The 23,435-nt window shown below is 42.3% G+C and overlaps 1 protein-coding gene across 1 annotated transcript in view; it reads left to right on the forward strand.

The window, feature by feature from the left end:
• The window catches only part of JAG2 (jagged canonical Notch ligand 2), a 68,531-nt gene extending 56,873 nt beyond the window's left edge, over positions 1-11,658 (forward strand). Inside the window, exons 20-26 of the mRNA XM_066321649.1 lie at positions 604-689; positions 2,862-2,975; positions 3,179-3,294; positions 4,475-4,720; positions 5,160-5,291; positions 6,297-6,453; positions 9,332-11,658. Of these exons, the coding sequence (XP_066177746.1) occupies positions 604-689; positions 2,862-2,975; positions 3,179-3,294; positions 4,475-4,720; positions 5,160-5,291; positions 6,297-6,453; positions 9,332-9,804 (1,324 nt within the window). The 3' untranslated portion in view covers positions 9,805-11,658. The remainder of the gene's footprint in view (positions 1-603; positions 690-2,861; positions 2,976-3,178; positions 3,295-4,474; positions 4,721-5,159; positions 5,292-6,296; positions 6,454-9,331) is intronic.
• The last annotated feature ends 11,777 nt before the right edge of the window (positions 11,659-23,435 follow it).

Here is a 23,435-nt window from a genome sequence, read left to right on the forward strand (position 1 = left end):
GTCTCCATGGTGGAACTGACCAGTAAATTAGTGATATGAAGTGAATAACATATGAAGCATTTGTAATTGGATAAAGTAGAAAATGAGAAATTAAAACCTGTTAGTTTACAGTAATATAAAAATTTCCTGTTGGACCAATTACTATGTAAAAACATGTTTTTAAAAACCTGAATTTTTGGGAGATAAAATGGGAATATTTTAAATACAGAGGCTTTAGATTTATGGTTGAAGGGGGGAAAAAACCTGATGTGTGGATGAAACAATCTACCTTATCTTTCTCAGTTGTCCACGCTGCTGCCCTAATCCATGCTTCATGTATTTTAAAAACAACCAAATTGGGAAAACCTTGGACTTTCCTTGTACTCACTAGAAAGTGCTGTTCCACTTCCTTGAGTTCTGTGGATGTGCTTCCTCATGCATCTGTAGGATGCTGCTGTTTAACTGCTGGCTTGCTAAGCAATATAGTTTATTTAGCATTATGCTTTTGTTCTTGATATAAATAAATTGTCCCTCTAAAGAGCAGCAGAAGCTTTAATTAACAAGGCTTTTATTGGCCAATGAAACAATGTAGATGGGTTGTTAACTGCACTACTTAATTTGCAGTTACAATGGAGGGATCTGCGTTGATGGAGTGAACTGGTTCCGATGCGAATGCGCCCCTGGCTTTGCTGGTCCTGACTGCAGAATTAGTAAGTACCTGCATGGGTAAAGACCTGGGTGGTTGTACTCTGCACAAACTGGAAAGAACACCTGGTGACCCTTTTACATTAGCTCAGCTGAATTCCAAATAACGAAGCAGAAGCCACCTGTTAGCCAGGTACTGATACCTTGTAAATGATAGCAGGTTGTGGTCTGTTACTCATTTCATTGAATGGCACTGAAATGAGTTGGCTTAAATCATGCTTAAAGACTTGATTGCTGGATTTTCTTGGATAATTCTGACGTTTCTGGGATGCTGGCTTCATAGAAGCTTACATTTTAAATAATTCTCTGATGATAAATATCTTGTCAGTAAAGATGACATATATCTGAATGTGTTCCACTTAATGTAAGAAACCAAAATGCAGAGACATTTCAAATGGAAATAAAAACCTTGAGTGGAATGCTGGCACATGACTAGCAAAAGTATGATAAAGGTCTCTCCAAGCTAGAAAACAAAGCTGTTACACTGCAATTATTCTGAAGAGTAGAGGCCAAGAAGAAGGAAGGAAAACAGACCCTAAAAGTGTGTGTAGGGGAGTTTTGTTGTTTGGTTGGTTTTTTGGGTTGCTTTGGTTTTGTCTTTTTGAAGGAATTTTACCGTTTTGACTTGAATGCATATATAGCTTATTTTTACTTTCTGCTTTGGAAGATCAGGCTTTAAATCTTCTGTAGCCTCAAGGCTTCTGGACTTGGTCCTTCCACTCCATCAGTGTGGTGATGTGCTGTCAAGTTGAGACTTCACCCTCATTCTGGCATAGAGAAAACAAACCAGCACTTCTGGTTGGAGGGCAGCTGTAGCACTTGTGGAAGCATCAGCTTAGTGGTGTCTTTCAGAACCAGGCATGGCAGATCACTGTGTGTCTAGAACCAGATTCTCAGGAAGGGATATTGAATTCTCCCTGCTCTTCCCCTTGAGGCTAAGATGTCACAAATACAAATCCTGTGTGTTTGTAATGGAGCTGCAGACATTTTTAAACTTGTTTAGACTGGTATAGATAGAAGGAGTAGCTCTGAAAAAAATGCTTTTTATGGCTAATACAGAAACAGAGTTAAGTCATCTTTTTCAGCATACAGAGGCTGGAGAACCTTAAACCTGTATAGTATGAAGACAGGAGGAAAGAGTAGTTAAACCCTGTTGAAGTTTAGATCTTAGTTCACTTTTGAAGGAAACTAAAATAGAGAACCAAACACCCTTCCATATCCATTGGCTTGTTTTGCTTTGTCTGCAAGTGTAACACTCACTGCTGCCATTTATCACATTCACTTTCAAAGTCTTGTACTTTAAAGTGAGCTGATACTGTAGATTGGACAAGAACTGGAGTTTAAATGGCTTCCTCTGGGATTGTAAAGAGCATTCATACTCAGTGGAGGGAAACCTTATAGAAGATGCTTTGGAAGAGAGAGGTTCTGGTTGAAAGTGAAGCAGTTGGTGCCTGTGGCTCACAACTTGCCAAGTTGTTTTCTGTTGCACAAATCAGTATTGATCTCTTCCCCAGGATAACAGATGACACATTGCTATCCATCAAAATGGACCATGCTTCCCTGCCTTTTTCCATTGGTTTCTGTAGCTACGCCTCTGAATCTTTGAAGTTTTTTTTTTTTTTCTAAAGAGGCTTTAATGATAAGTGTCTGTGTATTAAATTAATCTACTTATTATTTCAAGGTTATTCACGTTCATCAAATGCACGTTACAAACCAAACTGTTACTCTTCTGCCTTATGGACACTTGTATTGCTGCACTTCTTTGAGCATTCTTGAGCAAGATCATTGTTCAGCTTGTGCACTCTGATAACTTCATGAAAGCACATGCTCTTGTGTGAAGCCTAAATGACTGAGATTAGTGCCAGAACAGGATGTGGGACTTGTGTAGCTGAATGTGGACAAGGCATTAACACTTTGTGTCCAACACCTCTGCTCTGTGAGATGAGTCAGCATTTGACTGCTGTTTTGATTACCAGAACTTCAATTAGGGTACAATTATGAGAAATCTGTTGCAGGTTATTGCTGAAATGGCAGAGCTGTTTAATTACAAGAATAATTCTGTAGCCACACCGACTTTTGCTTTAAAGAAAGGAGGTACTGTTAGGTTACACCTCAGTAAATTATTAATTACAATGTCCTGTGTCTTTGTCACTGAGTTTTACCTTTTTTCTGTCCAGATATTGATGAATGCCAGTCTTCTCCTTGTGGATATGGTGCCACGTGTATAGATGAAATAAATGGATACCGATGCACTTGTCCCCCTGGAAGAATTGGTCCTAGATGCCAAGAAGGTATTCCTATATCTGCTATCAAACATTACCCAAAACACAATACAGCACCATGTAGCCAGTATAAAGTTTATATACAGTAGTCTGATATATAAGGAACAGTAGCTAATTTTTTAAATTTAAATTTGTATAGTGATTATGACTTGAAGAGGTGAAATGTCTGAATGTGCTTTTTGTGTGGTTTTTTTTGTTGTTTTTTTCTTTAGTGATTGGAATTGGAAAGCCTTGCTGGCTTAAAGGAATGACCTTTCCCCATGGCAGCCGCTGGGAACAGGAGTGCAACAGCTGCCACTGTTTGGATGGACGTATTGACTGCACCAAGGTAGGCATTTTGGCCTGTTTTCTTAAATTCCCTTGGCTGAAACCAACTCATTGTTCTTCATGCACAAGTTAGTCTTTGTCTCCTCTAAATTTCTTTGTTTAAAAAAATGGCTTCCTGTAAAACTAGTTATGGATTGTCTTTAATATCAGAAAGTTACTGTCCTGCTGTCTGCCTGCTAGAACAGGCTCTCTAGACCACTTGTTGCAGAAAATGAAATATGAGCTGAAATAAAGGATAAATAAATCACACTGCTGGAGCTTTACAAACACAGCTTTAGAATTCCTAATTTTGTGAACTGTGAGTTCCAAGGTAGAGGACATGTAGGAAAAAATTTTTCACTGGGCATTGACTAAGTTTTTGTATTGTCCTTCAGTAGCTTTATGAATTAACAGCTTTCAACCTTTGTGTATTTATTGCAGACTAGATCCTGGTGGTTTTGTGACTGAGGAAAACTAAGACCTAAATACAGATTAAACATATTGCCTTAAATTCAGCTCGTCCATGAGTGGTATTAGGTTTCTTCCATGTGTGATGTAGCACTTGCAGTTTCTTGCTGACAGTTGTGCTGTAAGAAGTCCCTAGGTTCCTAATAGCTGTACAGTGCTATGTTGGATCTTAAATGCTATGTGGAATTGTAGAATATCCTGAGTTGGAAGGGAACCACAAGGATCATCCAAGTCCAGTTCCTGGAATGGAGCTGTGTTTGGAAATTTGCTGCACCCCAGTAATTTGTGGGTACCAGCAAACTGTTACCTTTTTAGGAGCATGGTTGGAGTGGTTGTGCTTATCACCAATGTGCATCAGCTCTTAACATGTTCAGCATTCTCTGGCAGGCATCTCAGTATGGATATTGAAGAAATTAATCTCTGGTGATATTTCTCTTTCTATATTGTAGAAGCCTAGAGGACTAGATTAAAATAAACTCTTAAACTTCCGTATAACTCAGTTAAGTGGGACAAATTCATAAACTGCTAAGGAGACATGCCCAGTCAGTGGTTTCTCAGATTATATTTGCACAGATTTTTATTCTTGTCTGTACTAAATGTCTTAATTTTGTAGAAGAGCAGATCCATCTGCTACTAGTATCAAAAGACAGATATTTTTTAGATGAATTGCTTATTTGGTTTTGATGCATGAGAGCAACTACCTCTAACAGTGCTTTGTTCTTTTTAATTTCTAGGTGTGGTGTGGAAAAAAGCCTTGTCTGTTACACAAATACTGGGATAATTCCAATAACCAGTGTCCCATGGGTCAAGAATGCCAGGAGAAGTATATGAAATGCTTTCAGCCACCATGCACAGACTGGGGAGAATGCAGTGCCTCTGAACCTCTGCCTGTCAATATCAAGTGTCTGCCTAATTCTGGGTACTTGGACAATGACTGTGCTAGGATTACTTTAATTTTTAATGGAGACAAAGTCCCCCAGGTGAGAATGGAATTCTTAATGAAGTATGGCAATATGTGTAGGGATCTATTCTATGTCACAGCATGCAAGATTAAGGTTTCTAGCATGACTCCTTGTTCTTATAAGCTTGCAAATTTCATTACTTGATTCCCTTGTCGCTTTTAATTGTGCTTTCTCTAAAGGATGAAGCAAAATTTGGGTTTGTACTGAATATTTTATCTTCTTGAGTCTTGAGAACTATTTACATTTCAAAATAGACTCAGACTGTACTAACATAATCATGCAAGCTCAGTTTTTTGCCCTTCATTCCAAAACCCTGTTCTTCACATTTCTGCTCTTTCTTGCTTCCCTCTTTGCTGCCTCCATCAGTTCTTAGCAACTTCAAGAACTCTGAAGAGTCTTGTTTTTACATGCTGTTTTTGACTTGAACTAAAATGACAATCTCCCTTGCTTCTAACAGGGCACTACAACAGAAAATATCTGTTCTGAAATCCGGTATTTACCAGCTACTAGGACTGTTTCTAGGGACAGAACTCTGATAATATTGTGTGATCCGTCTTACTCCACAGAGAATGCAGTGGAAGTTGCTATTGTAAGTATGAGACGTGTGTGTGTATACATATACAAATGTATTTTGTTATTAGTTTTTCTGGGGAAGAAGTTGTTCAAGCTTGTTTCACTTGAACGCAGGTGGAGCAATCTGTGGCTTAGTCTTGTCTGCAAAGCAATTTTGTGATCTCACAATTTCCTACACTGCCAGAGAGCTGAAACTGCGGGTTTTGTTAATGACAGATGGCTACTACAAACTCATGATAAATTACTCTAAAGACTAGTGCAGCCCAAATTAGTGAACAGGTGCCTACTTGTTCTGTCAGAAATCTTGGGCTCTTGACCTCAGTAGGGAGATATGGTTACAGGTGGCTAGATTGTTCTTGTGAAGAGGTTTCTCCTGTGCATTTAGTGCCTGGCTGCTTCAGGCTTATTCTTTAAACACAAAGTACTAAATGAGAAGTGAAAGAAGGTGCAAGTTGAGTAGATGAAGGTGACTGTTGCCCTGATGAACTAAAGACTTGGCTTTAGATGCATTTACAGCTCAATCACTGTGTAAAGCTTAGTTTTCAGGAAAGAGTCAATTTTCATGGTAAATGTTAATCCAGGCAGAAGCTGGACTGTCTGTCTCTGCTGGTAGTGTAAAGAGCATGCTGAGCCACCATGCAGGGAGCAAAGTGTATGGTATTAATGAGCTGACTGTTACTAGTCTAGGTTTCTGTCTAGATAATCTACATGTCTTGAACTGCTCCAAACTATGACTAAGTTTAGTTCATCAGTTTCAGTAATGTGGAAGTCACTGCCTTTCCTTTGAGGTATGTTAAACTAACAAGTAGGTGTGCTACCCACCAAGTCTGGCACTGCATCTGCAGTTTGGGTAGAGCCAGCCATGCTGTTGCTGTGGTAAGCTTTCAGTGAACTGTTTGTAGCTGCTGTTAGGCAAATGCAACTGAGTGAACTCAATTAAGATGTTGCTGGATTTAAAAAGAACATTTCCATGGTTAGGTAACTGCAATAATTTCTTGCTTTCCCCCTTTACTCCCTTTAGTCCTTTGTCCCACACCGAGATGAACAAGATAACAGCCTCATTCAGAATGCTGCTAATACAATAGTAAATGCCATCACCAAGCGACAGAACAGCACAGTTATGTTGGCAGTAACTGAAGTCAAAGTCGAGACCATCGTTGTTGGGAATTCATCATCAGGTAAGATTCCAATGCCTACCTCCTCTGTGGTGTGTTTTCTGTTCCCCTGCTAGCAGACTCCTTATCTTTCTTTGCACATTGGAGAAAATGATCCACCAGGTTGTGTCTTTAGTTGCTGTTACTAACTGAAGAGAAAGCAGCTTTGAGATCAAGATTCTGTGCTTGTGTGCTAGTTTAAACTCAACCTCATCCCTGACATGCCCCATGCCACACGTGCCGCTCATGCCACAGTTCTGGCTCTGACTTCCAGCCCAGCTCTCCAGCCCAAGCACACCTTTCAAATGATGAGGAGCTATTCTTGTGTGCCATTCCAATTCTGTCCAATTCTCCTCCATTAACCTTAAACCAACCTCAGCCCTTGATGCTGCTGCACTGAGGCAGTAAAGAAATGAAAATATGGGGAGAGAGAAGGTGTGGTGTAATACCAATCTCTTCTGAAGTGCTCATGTGCTATTTATTTACCTTAACAAGAATTAAAGATGTCTAGTTTCTTCCAATAATTTTCCATGATGTAAAACTTCACTGTTTTTCAACATGTGTTTCTCACTAGTGCACAGCTGGCTAAAAACATAGCATTCGTTCCTCTTTAGAGGATATAATGTGATTGGAGACCTTTATCTCTGAATGCTGGCTCTCCAAGAGCTGTGCCAAAATAAGGGATTGAAGGTTTTGCATGCCTGTGTTCTTGCCTGGGGGAGACAGGAGATGGGCTTGTGGAAGACTGTTGGTAGGCTTAAGTTCAACTAAGCCCCAGAGTGGAAATCTTAGTGGTAGGAGGCTCTCCCAATTTTTTCCTAGACCTCCCCAGCATAATCTTCTGGAAGATCTTCCATCCATAGTCCAAACAATTAGGAGATTGCCTGGTTCTACTTCCCTTGCATTTTCCTTCTAGGAAATGCCTTTCATCTGTTAAAGTCTTGGCAAATGCTCTGTTTCCTCAGCTCTCCTGAAGGAGTGTGCCTGCTTTGTGCTTAAACTGCCTTAAACAGCAGTTGTGTAGAAGATAAGGGATCTAGCTGGGATTTTGACATACCTCAGCCTCTGGCTTTTCTGATTGCATATTAAATTCTAGAGCTAAAGGGCTGCAGATTACTTTGCCTCATACCTCAGTAAGATTTAAAGATTCTCCCAAAATAGTAGATTAATTTGGGTTCTCTTGCAAAATGGTTTCCAGACTCCTCATTTTAATATGTGTGCTGAGTGTTGACCCACTGGCCCTTAGTTCTTTAAGTGGAGTAGTTATGAAGCAAACTGTAACCTGTTTTTTCATTTTGTTTTATTTTCTGCCCTTCAATTGGTTAAGGTGGATGAAAACCTATCAGAAAATGTGGTGTAAAGCCCTTTGTGTTGAGAATCTCATTTTGGTGGGATGCTCAAGTGTCTAGGTAGAGATGATAATTTAGATGCTTCACTGGCTTTCTCTAGCTTTAAGAGAAAGTAGTCTGAATTTAGAATTGGTATGCCAAAAATTCTGTATTAAGAACCTGTTACTAAGTAAACTTGGATCCATGGTCATACGATGAAGTGATAGCAGTGAGAATGCAAGCTTTGTATTCTAATCTTGGAGAAGCTGTTCTGAAGAACTCCTTTTTCTTTGAAGTATTTCTCCCATTCATGATTTAATGTTAGGTTGCTTATGAAAAATCAGGAGATAAGTAGCAGTTTTTGCACTCATGAGTGCAGTGCTTCCCATAACTGTTAAAGTAGAATTTTGAGATCCCTTGAGGCCAGCCATGTTGGCAGTTTACTCACCCTCCTTTTACCAAAAGGAAATGTTTGAGAATGTCACATTCCACATAAGAATGTGCTCAGGAGGCACTTGAACGACCGTGGTGTTGAAACATTGGTTGTTTTTGTGTAGTCATTTCCAGGTTATTCTGTCAGCAGATGTCATAAAACTGCTGAGGGAATTTATGTTTGGATCAGGCATTAGAGTGGTGGGTTGATAGCATTTATCTTCAGAGCTGTTGGACAATCCCATTGCTGTCTATAAAAACACCTCATCTCTTGTTGCCCCTTACCGTGTGAGAGTTTTTGTTTATCAAGAAGAAAAAACAAAAGTTGTTATTCTCTCTTAGCTGTACAGATCTTGAGGAAGGAGAGCAGAAGAAATCTAAATATACATCCATTTTTTCAGAAATATTTTCCTAGAGAAATAATCTGTGTCTATGTGGCTGGGTTTGAATAGTGAGATTTGGAGAAAAGCAATTGCCTCAACAGCTTTTTTTTTTTGTTCATTGAGCAGTGAAGACTCCCCTCTCTAGGGCCAATATTCTGGTGTTTCATCTTGAGGCAGAACAGGAACTTGCTGAAGAATTCATGACCAGTTTGGTTACATAGCCCTAACCTGAATGTTTTTGGAGATCATTGATACATAAATGTCTGTAGACACTGATGGTAAAGGACTATTTTTTCTGATGATAAATGCAGGACATATTAGTGATGGAAGTGCCAGTACTTCTAGAGCAACTTAGAGGTACAGTACTCCATTGCCTGCCTCCTGCTAGGATAAGATTTTCCTCCTAAGAAAAACCTTAGCCTAGCAGGATTACTGAGGTTTTCTAGGCCAACTTTGTGTAGATGCTTGAAAGATGCTACTTAACAAAACCAGTTTGTCTGTTGAAGGGGACAAAAGATCTCAAATGGAGCTTTCCTCCCTCATCATTAATCATGTAAAACTAAACTAGCAAAGAGCGCTTTCAGATGGACCTGGTGCATTCAGGCAGTTGTTACTGTGCTGTAAAGACATCTTACTTCCTTTCTCCTAAAAATGGTGCAGGGGATGACCTGTAGCTAGGTATGGATACTTCTCTTACAAATGTCCTGTGCTGCGTATTCTGTTAACGTGAGACTTTATTTCTTTCCATTTGCCCTCTAGATTATTTGGTCCCAATTCTTTGTGTGGTATTTAGCATTGTGTGGCTGACTTGTATAATCATCTGCGTGTGGTGGACTCGGAAGAGAAGAAAAGAGAGAGAGAGAAGCCATCCTCCCAGAGAAGAGGGTGCCAATAACCAGTGGGCACCTTTAAATCCCATAAGAAATCCTATAGACAGATCTTACAGTAACAAAGACATTCGTTACGAATGCAAAAACTTCATATCTCCTCAAAAGAGAACTTGTGATGCAGTAGAGGAGTACATTGAGTATGAGGAAGAGGAGGATGAAGAGGAGGAAAGAGATGAGGAAATGGACAAATTCCTATCTCACAAACTCACAAAGCCTTTGCCTACAAAGGTGTCTGACACGTCAGAGAGCAGTCCAGTAAAGAAATCCCATCAAATAGGCAAAATGGACAACAGATCTGTAAAAAATGTGAATGCATCAAACTTTGAAGGCAGTAGAGACTAAACCTGTATTTGGGATGTAGGCAGACTGCGCCTGCGCTTGCTGGGGAGGGGAAAAAATTGACATCTCCACTTTGCATCAAGGACTAAAAATATCTGGAGTCAAATGTTCATAGTTTCTTTATTTTGCGTAAAAAAAATAAATAAAAATAATAAATAAAATTTATTTTGTTTCTTTAGCCTTGTATAAATTATTCAATGACTGTCAGATAAAAAAATGAGTAATCTTTGATAGTTGCTATTTTTGTAAAGTTTACTTATAATACACTCGCTATGTGGCAGAGGAGAGGTTGTATTTTCAATATGTGTAAAGTTTATTACAAAAGACTGTACACTGTTTACAGAATGTATTTCTTTTTATTACTTGCTCTAATTTAATGGTGGCTTTAAAACCTCCTGGTTGAGGAAATTGTGTGAACTTTAAACTGCTTTCTTGACTTTGAATCTCTATTAATGGCAGCTCACTGCACTTGTTACGTTAGTAGCTTCTGTAAGATTTTTTCCAAATTTGCCTTACACACTTTGTAATAGGAACAAAAAAAAAAAATAGAGATCTTTCAACTGTGGTTTAAAAGTGGCCTTTTTATTTCTGTTTAATTACTTTAGAATTGCAGTATTGAAGCATGTGACAAGTGCCTTGAGATTAAACTTTTTCTATAGCAACTGTCAAAGACTGCCATATCAATATAGTAAAATTGTGAGAACTCTAGGTTCCCCAACTGACACAGTTTATTTTCTAATAGTGAAAGTGCTTTTTTGTAAATATGTACATATTAAATGAATCACTCTGTATATTTGATTTAATAAGTTAAATATTTTGGTCTTTTTTTTTTTTTTTTTTTTTTACATGTCATTCCTTTTAATTTATGTTGCAGAAAAGGAGGTTCTATGGCAGTTTCTAAGACTTTTTTTGGTATAATGTCCAGATTAGAAAATGTTAATACAATCAATGTTAGGAATCTGTTGGTCATTTGTATTTACATAGGAACATAACCACTTATGTGTAAATAGATCCAGAAATGTTTGTTTATCCCCATGTTCAGCCCATCTCAAGAACACTAACGGGTGCATCTACTGTACAGTACCAACATAGAGAGGCATTGTTTTTTCTTTTGTGAATATGTTAATTACATGTGGTATTACTTTTTTTGCGTTTAAATACAGGCCTAATGAAGGGAACAATATTTTCCTCAGTCTTGTTTCTGTTGTGCTTTATTCATCTTTCGCTCTAAAGGAAAAAGGCTGGCAAGCTCAGAGGATGGGAGTACCTCAGTTAAATATGGTTTAATAAAAATGGTTAAATATTATGGAAGGCTTATGCTTTTTTTTTTTTTAAGGCTTTTATTATTACTGTTAACTGGGCAGACTATCAGTTTATTTTAATTACTGAAGAAGCATAACACTACATACACCTAGTTACCCTACCACTGAGAGGAACAGATGTCTGAGAGTGTAAACTCTGGCCCACGAACAATGTAAACATGAATGTTTTGAAACCACTTGTTTTATACAGGAATGCAGGATTTGCTTTGCAGGATCATCGTTTTAGTACATTTTTTTTGACATGTTCTTAAAAAAAAAAAAGAAACCTTTCAGAAAAGAAACTATTTATTAAAGCGTTTTATAATGATGTTTGTTGTAACTTTTTTACTTGTGCTAAATATTCAAAACTTATTTTGATAACCTGGTTAGGAGTTAGCTTAGAAAAGGGTACTATCCTTCTCATGTTCCCCAGTATAATCCTGAGTATTTAAACCAAAACCATGTTTTCTGCTACTCTTGTAACTTTTTGTACTGTAATGCTGCTGTCTTCCATAATCTAATAAAATGATTCCCTCTTTGTGTGTAAGATATTTCAGATTGTTGTTTGCTTTCTCAGTGCCTGGAGCTGGGATGTGGCCAGGCTGAGCAGAGGAGCAGTGGGATACCAGGTTTAATTCCTGGTGCTTCCCGTGACCTGAGTGTGCAGCGCTGGAGGAGGAGCTGCTGTCCACAGGTGCCTTAGAGACACCTCCAGCTCCCAAACTGGGGCTCTCCCTGCAAAGCACCAGGGCTGTGTTCAGCTGCCAGGAGTTGGACTTGGATGATCCCTCTGGGTCCCGGCCACCTCGGGATGTTCTGCATGTTCCATGTGCCTGTCTTGCAGTGGTTCTCCTCCTGGCTGCTCAGGGAAGCCTGTCTGAGCTGAGTTTGGCTTCCTGGGGTGAGAAGAGGGCTGGCTGAGCATGCAGGGGCCTGAGGAGGTGTCCTTTCCCAGTTGAGTTGGATTTTAAAGTAATACCTTTCTCTGCTCTGCAGCCATTCAGAGCCTTTACATGTCATACTCCAATCTCAGTTCAGGTCTATTGCTGTTTCTGTAGCAGTTCCTTTGTGGATTATATTTTATCTAGTAAAAAATGCATTCCTAGTAAAAATTGGATTTTTCTTAGTAGCTATCAGCATTTGAGGCAGAATTCTAGATTTTAGCAGAGCTTTTATTCCAGTCATCACACAGCTACTTTTTATTGCTTTTCTTGGAATATTTGCTTGTCTTCATCATGAAGGAAGCAACTCTCAGCTGACTCAGTTCTCAAAATCTAATTCTGTTATCTTTCTCAAAAGGAGAAATAATAGGTTTATATATGTTTGGAATATGGTCTCTGCTGTTCAGTAGTGTAGTCGTGAGCTGGCTCACTGCTCCCAAAGGTGCTAATTCTACTTCTTCCCACTACTGAAGTAGCATATACAGTAAAGGGGGCATACCAGTGGTCGTCACCAACTGTTCTAAACAAAGCGACTGATCCTGTGTCTGGGAGTCGTTCCCCTGTGGATTCACAAATCCACCACAGTCAAATGTTCAATTTTGTAGTGCTTTTTCCCTGCCAAAACCAAGAATTATTTGATGCCTCCTTCATGTGATGAGGGAGTTATGTGCACTAAGATATGTGAAGGAAGATGAATAAGGTTAGGAGCATAAACAAAAGGTAAACTTTCTGACTTGCACAAATTAAGCTTGATCGATTTTATGCAGGTCTTATTGCTGTGCTGCTCTTAAATTACTTGTGTGTCTCCACATGCCTCATCTCACCTTATTCAGTAGTTTTGTTTCCTCTTGATTTATTTTTACAGGAGATGTTGAACTCTTGCATCTTGACTTCTTGCTGATGCACATGTGCAAAGCATTATGGTGCTGCCAGAATCCTCTCTGTTACAAGAAGTGCATAACAAGGCAAAGTAATAAATGGACTCTTGTGGTTTTTCTAAGCAATGAGTAGTTCTGGGTTAATTTTTCTTCCCTGATGCTCCTTCCAAGACCTGATGTTAACCTGAAATACCTGCTGAGCTCCGTTGTTTTTTGGCCATTTGCTGTTGTCTGGTTTGTTCTCCAGCAGGCCACATAATTATTCCTCTTCAGATCAGACTGTGCTTGGATGGAAAGTCAATGTATCCAGCAAGATAGCTCACTCTGCCCATACCTTTTCAAGAACAAGCCAAGGGTTGAAAGGCATTTCAGTCCCTGCCTTGAAAGCTGCAGAGAATGCCAGTTGCAGTTCTAGTTGTGAGGAAACTTGGACAAAAGGGATGGGGTTAGTGTGTAACAAATTTGCTGAGGCATTTATGTTAGAGATGTGAAATGTGGGACTGAATTGAATTCCCTCATTGTTATTGAGTGCTGGCTGGCCATCCTAGTGCTTTGGGTGCACTGGCGAAAGGATGAGCCTTAAGAACAGTTCAAGTGGCTTGTGAGCTGTCCTGGGCAGCTGGCATCCCTTAGGCAGTCTAGTAGTGACCTTTAGGAGGTTTCTTGTGGGTGAGGGGAGTAGAGGTTGTTTTTGCTCTTCCTCCATTCTCAACACTAAGGTTGGTGCTTGTATCAAGCTTAGAATATTGGTCTTGCTGTGAAAAAAATATGTGACTCTCTGATTTGCTCTGTTCAGTGCTGCAAAGCAGTCCCTGATCAGCCCTGTGTTCTTATTTCATCACAGGTGGTGGGATAAAGAATGTGCTTATGAAACAGTAAAGGAGCAAAAGGTCCCCTTGAGAATGAGAGATGACTAAATCCTTCCAAAGACCATCCTTCTGTATGAATAGGTGGAACTTTCTGGTTTTGCTCTGTATATATATCACGCTCTATATATTTTTTTCAGTGTGACAAGGACTTAGTCTAAGTGCAAAAATATTTCTTCTTCACCCACTTGATAGTAAACATGTGCTTGCAAAAGTTTATAAATTAATGTCATAGGTAAATATTCCTAAGCAGGAAATTTTGGGGCTTTTTTATGAGGATCATTAAGTTTCATGGTTCATTGGGTCACCTTTTCCCTTGGAAAAAGCTAGATTGCATCTATTTAGGAAATCTGGATGGTTTATACAAATCTCATTTTTATATTGTATTTACCATGTCTAGAGCAAGAAGAAACAGACAATGTACAGGGCAGTGTACATTACAAATGAGTGAACAGAGACCCACCTGTCCTGCTTCAAAGTTAGTAATCTGGAGTTTTCTGCAGACAATCAGCATGATTTTGTAGAAATCCTTCTCAAAGGATACTTTGCACTATCTTTATGAAAGGAGTACATAAATCAACTACCTTTAGGGACCAATGAGCTAGTCTTTAGAAGCTCAGAAGAAAATCTCCATTTAATTTTTTTCCCCTGCTAACAAATCTGCTTCATTTTTTTTTTTTTTTTTTTTTTTTTTTTTCTAGATGGAAAGAAAGTCATGGAAAACTTATGCAATATTGAGATGTCATGTTTTTGCTCAAATTAATGTACTCCATCCATATTACTCTTTATAACCACTGAGACACAAGGAATGAGTGTGCTTTGCTGAAGTCAAACTAAGAATTCTTGGTTTCCAGTGATGGATAAAGCAGAAGGATCACTTTGCAGCTGTAAATGTGACATTCTGTAAGGATGCAAGACCACGATTAGGGAGGGATGACATTTTCTTACCTTTGGGTTCCCAAGAGGGATGAGAATGTTCTGGCTAGGAAAAAGAACCACACACACCAAATGCAAATCCTTCAGCCCTGCTGGGTAGGGAGAGACCTGTTAACATGTGGGTCTTTCTCAGCTGCTATCCTATCTTTTCTCCCACCCATCTGAAGGAGGCTTGGGGTGGAGGGGACTTCTCCCTGTGGCAGATTAGCTGTGCTGATAGGCTGTGAAAGGAGGTTGGGCAGGGAGCTGTGGAGCAGGTTTGGAAACTGCTGTGGCAGCAGCCTACAGAAGGCCCTTTGAAGGCTTGGCCATCAGCCTGCAGGCATAACTCTGGGCATAACCCCACCTATGCATTAATGAAGCCCCACCTGTGGGTGGAAGTTGCTCAGCCAACAGCTGTGCTGGTGCAGATCAAAGGTCCATCTACTGCAGCATCCTCTGTCCTGCAGTGGCCAGTGGAAGATGCTTACAGAAAGTGCAAGGCAGCAGCAAATTGCAGCATGAGCCCTTCTCACACTCATGCAGTTCTTTGAGTCAGCAGTTTAGGGTCATATTTGATAGGCACCTCTCCTCTGTAGCATCATTATCATCCTTTTTATGCTTTAGGCCACCACAACATCATGTGGTGCACAACTGCACCATGGATTGGGTGGGAAAGCCATTCTGTTGGTTGTAAACCTGCTCCTCAATAAGGTGATGTAAAAACAGCAGGCACTTGTTCCCTCTCTATCTCCACAACATTTGGGATTTACTGTGCAGACACCACTTTCTCCCTAAGCCTTGGAATTCAAAATCACAGTCTCTTCTCTTTCCAATTGCAGACCTGTTCCAGGTCTCCAGCTGGTTTTCCTATATGACTTCTGTGTCAAATTATTCTCTGTCCTTTGCAGTCAGGTTGACCAAACTGAACAGCATCTGATGTGTGGGCACCCCACAAATGCCAGCACGGTGCTATACTCTGTTCAGATCCTTTCTTGATCGTCCCTGGTTTCTTTTTGACCCATGTTGGCTTCAAGACTGATGAGAAATTAGAGATGATGATTTCATGTCTTGGCTGAACATGCTCCTGGTTCTTGTTAGAGCAAAACTGTCTGAATCCCACTGTTCTGAGTGCTGGGATCCCTTGAGAAGCTCACTCTACCATGAGTGTCTGCAAGGAGCAGCACTGGGCTGTGGGGGTCCACAGTGGGCCTGAGCATTGTGATCCTGTTCATTTGGGGCAGGGTTGGAGTGAGCGAATTTGCCAATGACAAGGATTTGTGCACACCAGGCAGTACAGGAACGAGCCCTGCAGCCTTCCCAGCAGTGAGGAGGCTGAAAAGGATGTGGGCATCAGTGAGTGTGGAAGAAGACTGTGTTTTGGGGAATGCTACACCAGTTAGGTCTAGAGGGGAGGGTTATGTAGGTACCACATTGCACTGGTTGATCCCTCTTCAATTTCTCTGCTGCTGAAGAGCTGTGCCACAAGTTACAGCTGGCACAGTCTGTCTGTCTCAAAACTGATGTATTCACAGCTCTGTGTTCTTCAAGGTGAGGCCAAAAGGGCCACATTAATGCTGCACCACCACCACTTGTGGTTTGCTGCTGGAGAGGCAGAAGGGAGAAGGAGTGGGTAGCTGGTGGCCTTTGCCCTGTGCCCAGCCCTGGGCAGACATGTGGCTGCTCAGACTGTGAGGAGAACAGCCCAGGAGGCTTCTCCCCACCATTATCCATCAGACAGCATCAGCTCTGGTTCATCACTGGGCTTGTGATGAACCAGCCACTTTTCATAAGGGCTGGTTCATCACAAGCCCTTATGAAAAGCTTACCCATGTCTGACAACTGCTTCAGACAGCCCGTTGTTTTAGGAGTGGAAGAAATCCTCTGGCAGGGCTTTTCTAGGTCCTGATACCTGCAAGTACTGGAAAAATCAGTTTTGTGCTAAATAAACTAACAGTGCTAAATAAACATGTAGGTGTAACATCATTTCACAATAGTATGTGATAGTTGTGGAGGAGAAGGGGGTTGTCCCTCCTTTTGTACACTTTTTAGCTGAGAACCCGGGGCCAGACCCCTCCATGGGTTAGAAATTATGGGACAGTTTGTATCTGTTTCTCCTTTTGCCATGTGGCTTATCTAAGTGCTTCCCTCTTTGGTGGTCCCCTCACTGATGTATGTCTGCAGGACTGGGCTCCACTCCAAAATCCTCCACGTGTTACTTACAAGGAGGTGCAAAGGGGTGAGAGAAAGGGCTGTTCAGTGCTGCATCCCCCAGCCAGCCTGTGCAGGGAACGTGCCAAGCAGCCCTTTTTCTGGCTGAGGTGATATCCCTGACCTGCTCTGCCTTCTGTAGGGTTACACACCCCCAGACAGGGCTGTTCCCTCCACAGGGCACCACAGGCTCAACTGCTGCAGCATTTTCTCATCCCCACTTCCCAAAAGAAAATGGAAATGTTGAGTACAGCAGCTTCTCAATGGGAGGTAAAACAACTGCTGGAGTTGATCACTTGGGCAAGTTAAAATGTGGGCATGGATCAGCAGGCTTTCCTCCCTATTTCTCTTCAATGTTTTTGGGGGGTTTTTTGTTTGTTTGTTTGCTGGGGTTTGTTTGGTTTTGGTTTGTTTTGTTGTTGTTGTTGTTTTTAATTAAATGATAACCAAAAAAAGAAAGAAGAGAAAGAATTCAGCAGTGAAGAGCTCTGCTCTGTCAAGACATTTTTGAAGCATGCACTGGGAAGTACAGGGGTGCTGCCAGGGCTCCCTGGGCCACTGGGATGTCCCCAAAAGCCACCCTCAGCCTGGTGAGGCTCCCTGGGTGGTGGCAGAGAGGTAGCCCTCATGCATGGTCCCAAGGCCCCACGGACAGGGCAGGTCCCCGGGGAGGAGTTCTGACAATCTGCTCACCTGGCTTTCAGTGCAGATAAACCAGTGAGGTTATCTCAAGTGCAGCAATATCCTCCAAAAAAGTGAGGGGGAGAACCCTCTTTGCAGCATGTCACCTTGGATATAAACCTGTTCATGGGCAGGGTTGGTGGGAGCAGAGACCCAGCACCTTGTAGAGGCATGGTGTGGCAGAGCCTGGGTGTGTGGGACCCACAGGGCAGTGGAGGGAGCACATGGCCGACATTTTCCAGCCTGAGTGTTTGAATTTTGCTCTATATTTAGTGCCCTAAACGGGTGCTTTGATTTGCAGGGTTTCCAAGCACCTGCTGCTTCCATTGACTTTGGTGGTCTATATGGGTCCCAGCAATCCTCGGGGTTAAGCTGCTCTATCTACATGCCTAAATTTGGGTACTAAGGTTGGGAGCTGCGGGTGCTATATTCTGCTGGGGTTTGTGTTTCTCCTGCTGTGGGGCATGGTGCTAAACTGGGGTTTGTGGGCAATGTGTTTTCAAAACAAGGCTGGCTTTGATTTGCCAGTTTCTGGTTCGACTAATCTGAGAGATTAATCGTTTATCAGAGCAGATAGAGATTAAAACTTCTAGAAATAAAATCTGAATAAAGGCTAGCTGCTTCTCCCCAGCAGCAGATGCCTGACACACACAGTGTGGCTGGTGCAGGACATCCCTCTTGCAGTGGGAGCGTTTTCCATGGCCTGTTCCCTGCACACCCTGTGGAAAGGCTGAGCTCTAACACTGAATGTGACCATCCTGCTGCCAAAACCTCCAGCTGACTGTGACAGTTCAGTGGGGCACTGCTACAGGTGGAGCCAGGGCTGGCCTTTTAAGGAGCCCTGGTCTGGAACTGGGCATAAACACTTTTCCCTTTCATGCTCATTTCCAGGGCAGGTAATTTATGTATCTTGGTAAGAAACTGGCAACCATGTCCATGCTTCTGTCCTTTTGTAATATCCTGTTGTTGCTTCCCAGAGAAAAATACCAGCAGACATTCAAGGTTACTTCCTTGGCATGCTCTGTGTGTTTTCAGCCTGATTGTATCTGCACTGCGTAGATGTTTCCTGACATGCTGTATCTCCCCCACTCTTGCATCACAGGCTGAGCATTAACTGTGCATGCTTTGCTGCAGCAGACCTTTCCTTTCTGACCACAGCCCCAGCTGTCTTTCACCTTGGCTTGCTTCCCAGCCACGTTCCCTCCTTTGTCTGTCTCCCAGATTGCTCCTCAGACACTTCATGGTGCTTGATAGACCTTGGAACAGGTCTTATCCCAAAGCAGGAGATGATGAGTGACTGTGGCACCAATGAGATGCCCACACAGGTCCTGGAAAGAGGCCTCACTTCTCTTATTTCAAGAGAAATGAAGTCTCTCAAAGGTGGCTTTAAAAAGTGACTCTCATGGCAGGCTGACTGCTCCCAAACACTGCTCTGGGTCCTGCAGTACCTGGACGAGGAGCAGCCCCAGGCTCCTGGTGCATGCCTGGTCCACTGAGCTGCCACTGCTCCTTTTGCCCATCCAGACCTTGAGAAGTGTGAGTCCAGGTTTGTTGCTCCTCATTGCTCCAGGATGCCTTGACATTCCTTAAGGAGATCAGAGCTCGTTCCCATCTCCACTGCCAGCCCTGGGCTGTGGCAGCACAGTCCAGCCCCAGCACAGAGCCCTTATCGTGTGTGATGCTGCAGATGAAAGCTGTTGTTTGTTTACAAGCTTTCCTCAATTAGAACTCATTTGCTGCTCACACACTATATTTAAAACCTCATGTTTAAATCAGCGCTGGTGATTTAGGAGTGCCTGTTTTGTTTTCTTTCCTAGATACATATGATAATTCCTCCACCTGTTAAAAATCTGTTGCTAATATTTGTGTCAGGTTTCTTTTATACTTTTTTTTTTCTTTTCTTTCTTTCTTTCTTTTTTTGGGTGGGGGGGCGGGTTGGGGGGGTGGGTTGGGGTTTTTTGGGTGTTTTTTTGGTTTGGTTTGGTGGTTGCTGTTGTTTTGTTGTTGTTTTATTTTTTTGTCCCCTGCCAGGATAGCCAGAGGCCTGCAAGTGTTTATTTAACTCTAGTTGTTTACTTCTCATAAATTTCCCTGCCTGAAAATCCATTTGGGATCAGGCAGGAAAAAACTTTGCAATCATGCTGGATTAGATTAAAATAGTAAAATAGACAGAAAGTTTCAGTTTGGGCATTTTGGCAGCTCTGGATCTCTTCAGAGCTGCTCTCAGTGAGGCTTTCCAACATATAGCCCCAGTGATGTGGAGGGGATAAGTTCATGTTCTGGTTCCACTTTGTACCCCAGTGTCCTGGCCAGTGCAGGTGTCCCAGGAGGTGGAGCAGGGCAGGAGCTCGGCCCATGAGCTGCTTCCCTGAGCACCCTCCATCCTCAGGGAACTGCTCCAGACAGAGCCACTGGACCATCCCACTGGGGTGTACGTGGCCTTTTAGCCTTAATTTCTGCAGGTCAGCTAAGTAGGGAAAAGGAGGACTTTTTTTTTTCTCAAGGTTATTGATTTTAAAACTTCCCTGTAATTTTTTTATTCTGTTCATTCTTCATTAATTTTGTTAATTCATTGCAAACTCATGATATAACTGACTATGTACACCTTTTTTCAGAGTATCAAATCAATCTGATCAGATTCACCCATGGGAGGGTGACTTCGGTTTTTCAAGAAAAGTTTTTCCAAGATTGCAAAACCCTTGTTATAAAAGATTGTGTTGGGTTTGTGTGCCCTTGTTTTACTGCACCTTTCCATGAATGAAGTGTGTGAGAGCTCCTGAGCCAAATTCTGGTGTAAACGTAGGAAACTCAGGGTAAGCCCAGGACAAGAAGACAAACTTCCTCACCGTGCACATGAGCTGATCCAGCAAGCTTCCAAAGAACAGGAGCACACCCAAGGTTTGAAACCTGTGGCTTTGGGTTTCATCAGTCATTTCTTTCAACAAAACCCTGTCCTGTCATGGTGTTATTTGTAGAATTATCCATTTCTATAACTTTCTGTCCACCTACTGAATTTTTATGAAATGGAATGTTTGCAGAGACCAAGATGAATTTTCCAAAGGGCTGTGGACTGGGATGCTGACACAAATGTTCCCATGTGTGTATCTGATTGGGACACACATTTGTTTCCTCCAGGCCCCTGGGCCTTCCCTATATTTCATGCTTTAGCCAAGGGCCAAGCCCCCATTTCTTTCCCACTTCTACACTTTGGAAATCAGCAGAATCATTCTGGATTGTCTACAATGTGCATGAAAAAAAAATCTTTAGTTCTTTTATAATTTTTAGAACAACTCAAATGTCTTCAGGGATTCAGTCAGGAAACATAATCTTGAATAAGATAGAAACAAGAAAGTCAAGTCCTTGTTGTATCATTCATGCTATTTCCATCTCCAATGTATTTCCTCTCTCAAATTGCTTCTCTCCAGAGTCACACTCTGCCAGAGATAACTAGGTGGCAGTGAGTGAAGAAAGGAACAGCATTGTCTACAGCTTTGAACCATGAATAGCCCTTGGAAAAACAGCAGCAGAGAGAGATACAAGTTCAGGTTGATAAAGCAGGTTGCCAAGTGACTGAAGACTTGATCCTGTTTCACTGAAGTTGGCGGTGAACTCCCACAGACGTCACTTTTACTGCTGCTCCCAGCCCATCTTGGGTGCCATCCACACAGCCTGGGCAGAGCGTGGCTGTGAGGAGCTCTGTGGGGATGGGGCTGGGTTTGCTGGTGGAGCCTCCTCCTGCTGCAGCTGCTGGCACCAGGGCACCAAGCACCCACGTGAGGCCACGTGGGTCAGCTAAGGTTCAGCATGGTGCTGATTCTGCGCAGCGCCCTTTGGCTTTGTGCTGTTGGCAGAGTGAGCACACATGTATATACATCATATCTATGTATAACAGGGCCTCAAAGTTGTAAGAAAAAGCCCCAGCAACAGCTCCCATTTACCAGTCCCCGGGTGAAGGTTGAGGCCCTGAGCTCTCCATTGGTAATTCAACTTACCCTCAGTTGTGGCTCCATCAGCCAAAGCCCCCTGGCTGTATTGATGCAGACCCTGGTGGCCTCCCCAGACAGCACAACAGGCTGATCCCATGTGAAGGGGTCACCTCCTCGGTCCCATACCAGACCCACAACTGTGCCTTCACCAGGTGATGGAAGAAAATGAAGCAATTTAAGGCCATTTTGACAGCTGCTACCCTCTTCTGCCTGCTTGGTGCACATGACATGAAACATTGGGCAGCCCAGCAGCACAGCCACCCACTGCTGTCACCGAGACCCTTTCTCAAAACCCTGCACATCAGCCAGCAAAGAGAAACCACTTTATTTTGGTGCCTCCGAGGGGGCTGGATGAATAGCTGAACTGGAGCAGCCTAATGGACTTTGGAGGGGGGTGGGAAGCAGGATGGGACATGCAACAATTTGCAGGGAGGCGTGTGGGGAAATGTTGTTGCAGGGATGAGGAGTGGGAGATGGAGTAACAATGGCTCCAGTTTACATTGTGCTGCGGCAGCACTGTGATCTACTGCCAAGATCAACCCTGGAGAGAGGAACTTGAAAATAACACGAATAGTGTGGCAAGAGAGATACCCTACAGCATATCCTGCTCCCTCGGACTTTGCCTTTGAGTCAGGAGTGAAATATTGGAGCTATTGTGGTGAAGTGAGACTTAAAAATAGAAGGAAAAAATTACTGCTTTTTTTTTTCTTCTTCTTTTTTTTTTTTTTTTTTTTTTTTTTTTTTTTTTTTTTTTTTTTTTTTTTTTTTTCCCTCCAAGGGGACATTAATTGTTTTTAAGCTGTGGCACTACTAGTTTGAGTCAAGGAGGAAAACACTTCAAGGCATTGAAAGGGCTAGGAACCATGTCACTCATCAGCTGTGGTGTGAGAGCTGCCCCTTATCTCCATCGCCATAGCGATGCTGCTGCTCGGGTTACTCCCCTCGATGGGTTTCACACTGCTCCTGCATTACCCTCCACACTCCAGATCCTTTCAGAGGAGGCCTGGTTAATACCATGAGTCTCACAAAAAAACTAGTGCTGAAACTCAGGTGGGTTAGCAGCATTTATGGCTGCACATGTGTGTTACCTGCAGAGAACAGACAGAGCGCTGGTGCCTGGGATTCCTGCACAGAAGGTGAATTCCAGACAAAAGCTGGAAATCCTCTTCTGTCTTGCAAGAGCAACAGTGTGGAACCAAAGTGGGTTTAGGGAGTTACAAAGTTTATATTTCTTGCAGGGTTTTACATAATTTGGATTTTTTTTGTTATTTCAGGGATCAGTAAACTGGTAAAGATTAGGCCTCTCTGGGCTTTCTAAGAACTGCATTTATATAAATGTGAGATGAAGCAGAACAACATCAAATCAGGTCACAGTCATGTGAATGCTGTTTATCTACTGTCTTCAGAAACAGCACTGCCCTCTATGTTAGGCTCCTGGCCAGGTGCTTCAGGTTGCTGCCAACACTGGACCTCTTGCAAATGCTTTTCTGAGAGTACAGAATCCTCCCTCTGTGCCTCTGAGCTTCCTTGGGAGTGGAGAGGCCAGTCTGGGATAACAGCACCACCACTACAACCAGACAGCTGTGGACAGCTTCCAGCCACCCTTCCAGGGATTGTCCCCCCATCCCAGACTTGCTGCTAGCCTTTGATGAGTGACTGCTGCCACATGGGGACAGGGCTGCTCCCCTACAAGGAGAGAGCTGCACTGGTTTGTATAAATATAGCACGTGACATTTATGTCTGGGTTTACCAAATTCGGCCTTTTCCCACTGGTAAACTGTGAGAACCAGCAGGGTCATAGTGTTTATGGCCAGGAGGAATTGCTAAATCTGGATTTACACAGATGACTGAGCTC

The sequence above is a fragment of the Sylvia atricapilla genome, chromosome 6 (assembly GCF_009819655.1).
Source record: "Sylvia atricapilla isolate bSylAtr1 chromosome 6, bSylAtr1.pri, whole genome shotgun sequence".
NCBI classification, from domain to species: Eukaryota; Metazoa; Chordata; class Aves; order Passeriformes; family Sylviidae; genus Sylvia; species Sylvia atricapilla.